Below are 6,898 nucleotides of genomic sequence, written 5' to 3' on the forward strand. Positions count from 1 at the left end.
CGTCTCCTTAAACGAAGCCGGCAATGTACTTTAATGTTTTATGGTGTGTGATCTTCGTTTCTTTCAGTCAACAACTGAACGAGATGCTGGGCGAGTTGTTCCTGCCGCGCGACATGCCGGAGCCGCCCAAAGAGAGCTTCTTCCGCGGCCTCTTCGGTGGCGGCGCGAGACCTCTCGACCGAGAAGAGCTTTGTAAGTCTACGCATGTACATATATAAGAATTTATGACAACTGCATCGCCTATTGTTTAGTCCCTGCAAGCGATACGACATGTGCACTATGCAATTTACATTCAAAATCTATAAAGTGATGTCTGTATATCTAAAGGTGTTAAATTAAATTTCATTAATACAGTAAAAATACTGGCAATTTCTTGTTGATGTTGGTATGACTCTGGCAATATTAGGCCCTCAAATAAGAAGACGGGTCAAGTATAAATCCCTGGGGTACCTTCCTATATATATTATCTGGGTTAAGAATTGTTTTTGTAAAAGTGCTTCCATAATTTAGAAGCACAATTACTGTAATACGTACAATAACTACAAATACTTGTCAAGGATGTATCAAGGGGCTAATTTGTTTATTTTCGTAAATGATTTATGCATCGCGAAGCTTCGCCGCCGAGTAACGCTAGCGCTCTTTTCAGTCGGCGAAGGCAGCGGCAAGCCGAACCGCGCGGTGGCGAAGCACATTCCAGGCGGCGCCAGCAGCGCCGCCAACCTCGAGCAGCTGGGCGCGCGCGCCGGCAGCGCGGCGGCCGAGGTGTCGCGCGCGCACCAGTTCGTGCTGGAGCGCGGCGACAAGCTGTCGCAGCTCGAGGACCGCACCGAGCGCATGCACTCGCAGGCCGCCGAGTTCTCCTCCTCCGCGCACCAGCTCATGCTCAAGTACAAGGACAAGAAGTGGTACCAGCTGTGAGCCGCCGCGTCCCCGCGCCCAGGCGCCGTGTCCCCGGACACCTCCCGACGCACAATTCTCCTTAACGGACCTCGCTCTCGAGCGTAGAGACGGACAGTCGACCGGCGCCGGCCGGTCGATGTCGCGGCGAGTCGTTCAATTATCCCGTGCCTGAGGCGCGACTCTCGCTCCGCATGCGCTCGCGCGATGTGATAGTGTACATATTGAAGCATTGTAACTAATTTAGCTGAACTTTTTATACGACGCGCCGTCTGCGAGCCGCTCTCGCGCCGCTCGTGTCGCTCCCCTCGCCTCCACCCGCTCCCCTCGGCGGCCTCTCGAACTGCGCTCGATTCGGCAGCGCGAACCTCGAGATCGTCTAGTATCGCGGCCGCGACGTGAAATACATTGTAGTTGTAAATTTTATAGATACGATGAAAGTGAATTTTAATATACTAATGTTAGTGGACGATGTCGATCTGTATAAAGTATTAAGTAAATAAATGATAAAACGATACTTATAAAGATTGGAAAATTAAGCATTGGATGACAATAATTTTTGTTACACTACTCGCCGGTGGTCCCCCGGTCGCTCCGAGCTGCGCCCGCGCAGCCGCTGCCCTCCCGTCCCACGTACACCCGCCTTCCACACCCTCAGTGCACCCACTCCTACACCACCAACTCCGTTCCGTTCCGTTCCGTTCCGTTCTCCGTTTCGTTACCGACGCTCATCAGTAAATACACTACGCTCGTTACACCCTTAATAATTATTGTGAGTCGTTTTCGACGAAATCTCTATGAAATTGTAAAGTAACAGTGACGGTGAGGCGTCACTCTGTACTATACGATGATAGCAATACTACGTGCGGATCGCCAGCCTAAAGTAAACCAGACCAATCGGTGTCGTGTCGATGTTGCTAGCTAAAATAAAATATAATAATAACTAAAACGGTTAACTACTCTATGTAAACTAATCACTAAACGCTCTGTGTATATTGCCGGCTTTTAATAGGATAGGTGTGCGCGGGGGGAGACTTGACAGGGGCTCGCTGCTGCTATTTCTTTGTATATAAATAGTTACCATGTTGTGTGTGCTGTCTATTCGTACCCGTACATGATGAAAGCGATCAACAGTGTTCTAAGCAAGAATGTAAGCGTGATATAACATTGGAGTCAAATTATGTAAAAGACGAATTTTCGCGGCCGCCGATTTAATTTTTGCTCTTGTCTCCCATTCTTATCAGTTTACTCTTTGAAGGAGTACCAGCTCGTTAATATTATGCTATATCACGAATACATTCTTGATTTATTACCGCTAATTACGTAAATGTAGCCATATATAGCGACTGCGACGGCCGGTCAAAATGTGGACATGCCTAAGTTAAAAAATAGGTTTATCGGTGCAGTGTCAGTGTTCGCAGTGGCGCTCGTGCTCGTGCTCGTGCTCGCGCTCGTGTTCGCGCTCGTGTTCGTGGTGCGCGGTAGCGACAGCGGAGGCAGCGAGCCCCGCCCGCGCTGCGCTCTAGTAATCTAAGTACCTACTGTAGTAATATCGGTGTATCGCATGGCAATAACCGTTCCCCACTATGGCCGCCGACGACGACACGTTACGTTCGCTTCCCGCTTCCTCGTGTACCCGTGTATACGTGCTCTGTTCTACTCGTGACCAACCCGTGCGCTGCGTACGTCCGACGTGGTCCAGTCGCGTTCCTTATACTCTTTGTTAGATATGCTAGTTCTGTTTTATTGTGCGTATCTTAGTTTATCATGTCGGTGATTGGGCACAGCTGCCACTGTATCGGATGCCAAAATGTTTGTACTGTTCTCGCGCTCCTTGTTATATTATAGGTAATATACCTGTCTACGTATAAATATGTAATACTTGTTATGCGATTTATAGTCATATTTTAATTTAGAGTTTAACGTAACTGTTCCGTTTGTAATCATATGCAGAATATATATATATATACATATTGATTATAGTTAATACAAATTTGATAAGTACGTGCCGGCACGGCGCCCGGCTCCGGCTGCGGCCGCGGCTCGTCGTGCGGCGTCGTGCGGCTCCCATCTAATGTACATCGCAAACTGTAACTATGTGCGTTTTAACCAAATTATTTTGTTACATGTTCACGAGTTTTATTAAAAGTCATATTTTCATATCGACATGTTAAGATTTTAATGGTAACAGACTTAAGTGTAGATGGTTTTAAAGCAGTTCCCAAGTGACGGGCGCCAGGTGTCGCCCGCGGCGAGTGGCGCCCGGACGCCGCTCGCCGCTATATCCGGATCGCATATCACTCGAATATATCAAGTACTTGTACTGTGTAGATAGCGAGGACGCGACGCTCGCCTCTCGGCTCGAGTCGTCGACGAATCGTATAGTTTTGAGACTTACTGCGCTATCTTTGTAATCACCCTAAGGTGAAGTAGATTTTTCATTTTAACATCTTGTAACTTACGAGTCGATAAGTAATCAATCACCTTCACTCACGTATACATAAAACCATCGTAACTCGGTCTGTGTAAAAGTTATATTGCTAGCGCTCGCTCCCTCCCTCTCTGTCTCTCTCTATTAGTTGAAATTTGCACAGAGAATAGTATTGTTGAACTGTACTTGGTAAAGTTTAAACAGATTTATAATTTCAACGGTTACATCTAGCGGAACCGGCTGCTGTGCCGCGCTGGATACTCGATCCTCACTGTACTATATACCAATTATAGAAGATAACAAACATATGTACAGTTAATAAGTGTATGCTTAGTAGCTCACTAACACTGATACCTAAAATTCCTGCACTTGCTGCCCATCTGTACTACTTGTTTTATTTTGTATGTCTTTAACACTATCTCCTCTAATAGAAATAGTAGATACGGTTAAATAATTATTACTACCATGAATAATCAAATCACAATTCCATATTACTCTTTACTTTTATAATTTGAAAAAAAGTACGTATCTAGCGTGACACAGCAGCGCGGTGATAGCACTAGTTCTAGAAAAACTCACCCTTCGTGCAAGTGCCGCATCGCGTCGCTGTACCGTGTCCGGCAGTGTGGCTGCACGGGCCAGTGCCTGCCGCTGACAAGTTGCACAGTGCCTGTCGCTGTAGCGCCTGTTGGCTGTAATAATAACGTGTAATATAAAAGGAACAAGTTAAGTTTTCTCAATTCTATCCATTGTTACTCAGAGTTGTGTTCGCACCAGGCTGCCAGGCCGGAGGCGGTGTGCACTGCCGGCCCGCGAGCACGCGGATACTCGTTGCAAACTGCATAGCAATTGTTCCATTACAACACTAATTCATTTGAAAATTATGGGACTAAATTAATATAAGGTTTGTAAATAAATAATAAAACTTGTGGCAAATTATTACTTGTTACCTGTATCGATTGTAGTTCTTTTCAACATTATTTTATATGAATTAGACGACTGTCTCTTTTTTAATAGTTGCGAAGTGAGGAGACATCAAGAGTAACTACTATTCCTATACATATTGTATATAAAGGATGCTGTTGAACTATATTGATTATTTAGTTTGGTAGATGATTATAGTCATTATATATAAATAAATTATGAAAATATGAAAATAAAAATTATATCAAAATAATTTCGATGTTTCATTACACTCAAATAGTATTAGCTCATGATGCGCAGATCTTACCTCTCCTTTTAATCCTCTACACGCTGTTAGAGGCGGTTAACTAAACAAAAGATTAAAAACCAGTGCAACGAGATTTGCAAAACAAAGATTGTGTCCCACAAAAAGTAAGCGACTTCAATTGTGACAAAATCAGTTATTTTTATTTCTTAACTACTAAAACGATTTTGATAATATTTCTTTTTTTTATACCACTGAGGTGGCAAACAAGCATACGGCCCACCTGATGGTAAGCGGTTACCGTAGCCTATGAACGTCTGCAATACCAGAAGTGTTACGCGTGCGTTGCCGACCCTGAAGAAACCTCTTTACCCCCCCTTTTGAAGAACCCCATGCTGTAGTCTCTTGGGAAAACCGCTTTCTATGGGATTTATAACTTTTCATGTTTGTATGGGCGAAAAACTAAAAGACCAAGGATCGGCAAAGAGGGCGGTTAACAATGACTTTCCTAGACCGGTATGCCGTTCGCAACAACTTAAATTAATCGTACCTCTTTGATGTGCTGGTTCACCTGCCTCCTGGGTTTGCTGTCTTTCTCCACGGCGCAGCTAAGGATCCTCACGGGCTCCGGAGTACGCACAAATGTTGTATTTGAATAGGGTGGCGTGATGTCGGATACTTCACATGTCCATGACGCACATATCAGTTTTTCCATTAATAGAAACTTAGTCTTATTATGAAATATAACAAGTTACACACAAAACCACGTCGTAGCAAACTATGAATTTGACATATATGTCCTTTATTATAAAATAAATACACAAAACAGAGCGTATGCTGCTAACAACCCATCATCACTTTTCGCGCCAACGCCATATTACTTTTTTTTTTTATCAATCTGAACATAGTTGCGCGTTTTTTATGAAGTCAATGAACTTGATAGATAGTAAAGCCTGGCCAATGTGGTAAGACTTGTGGAGAGACCCAAGGAAAAAAGCAGGCTAATACAATGATTAGTTGCTATCCAATTCCTGTTCAGATATACAGATGCCACCTAAATTGTTAGCCTTAGAGAGCAGATAAAATAAGAACCTGCACATGCTGTAAATGTATCAGGACAAAAATTTCATAAATTAAGAATTTAGAAACGGAAATAACCGAATGCTGCGTGTTAGTATGGGCTTAAAAGGTTTCATATTTTTCACCCATGTTTATTATACAAATTAGAATAGCAAACAAGCTAACGGCTCACCTGATGGAAAGTGTTTACCGTCGCCTATAAACATGAGCAGTACCATGGACATAACAGAGTATACTGTGTCGACCATGATACCCCCATGCGTTGCCATTTCTGAGGATTTAGGTGTTATTCCTCTGTACCCTGTAAATTCACTGCCATATCCCACCATTCAAACCGAAACACAGGCGTGCAAACACAATTGCTCTACGGTAGAAATAGAATGTGACAGAGATGCCCAAGCAAACGACTTTTGTAGTCTCTCTCTTTAAGTGGTACTAAGAGAACATACGTAGATGGATATGTAACTGCCCTGAGGTTTATCCTAAACCAATTTTTTAAGAATGATTATGAAATGGTAACCCTTTGCCCTAATGGTACCCCTACATGCCTGCAAAGTTCCAATGAGAAATTATAGGTAAAGATGAAAATGTAGGTCAGTTTATCCATTATAATGAATTCTCTCGGAATTAAGCACGATGGTTTCCAGGGGAAACGCGAGGTCGGGAGGAAAAAGGATAGTTAGTAATGGGGTCTCCACGCGGTTCCCCCTGGAAACCGTCATGATTAATTCTTATCGTATTCATCATGGTGGGCCAACTAACCTACATTCATTCTCACCTATCATCTTCCACTGGTGCCTCGTCGGTGTATACCGATAGAGCGGGCGTGGTTACCAATCCATTTTCACCTATTAAAAAAAAACCGGGAGGTCGACTGACTATTGCTAGTAATGGAGCAGTTCGTCGCCATTACTGACAAATGCAATCCCCCTTCCTCTAATGCATGGTAGTAGCGACACAAGGGGGCTACCATAACCAACATCCAATTTGAAAAACCTCAGCTAATACATAAAGGAGGGGGGGAAAGGGATTGATAGGAATGGAGATTGACACCCCTATTGTTCGCAATATACCCTATTAGGTCGACCTCCACGTGGTTCCTCCTGGAAACCATCGTGAACAATTCTTATTGAATTCATCACGATGGGCTAACTGACCTGTTTCATCCTCACCTATCATCCTTCACTGGTGCCCCGCCGGTGTATACCGATAGCGCGGGTGGGGTTACCATGCCATTATCACCCATTAAAAAAAAATACATAAAGGAGTCGGTTGGCTGAACAATGGATGAAATGAATGGATGAAAAAAATAAAACAATGGA

General features: G+C 43.8%; 1 protein-coding gene across 9 annotated transcripts in view; it reads left to right on the plus strand.

Annotated features, from left to right (window-relative positions):
• LOC113509727 (syntaxin-binding protein 5) overlaps positions 1 to 4,505 on the plus strand; it is a 391,733-nt gene extending 387,228 nt beyond the window's left edge. For all 9 annotated transcript variants that reach the window (XM_052898893.1, XM_052898898.1, XM_052898899.1 and 6 more), the window contains 2 exons: positions 68 to 192; positions 647 to 4,505. In XM_052898893.1, coding sequence (XP_052754853.1) covers positions 68 to 192; positions 647 to 918 — 397 coding nt within the window. In that variant the 3' untranslated portion in view covers positions 919 to 4,505. The remainder of the gene's footprint in view (positions 1 to 67; positions 193 to 646) is intronic.
• The last annotated feature ends 2,393 nt before the right edge of the window (positions 4,506 to 6,898 follow it).

The sequence above is a fragment of the Galleria mellonella genome, unplaced genomic scaffold (assembly GCF_026898425.1).
Source record: "Galleria mellonella isolate WM207_F2 unplaced genomic scaffold, CSIRO_AGI_GalMel_v1 utg54, whole genome shotgun sequence".
Classification (NCBI taxonomy): domain Eukaryota; kingdom Metazoa; phylum Arthropoda; class Insecta; order Lepidoptera; family Pyralidae; genus Galleria; species Galleria mellonella.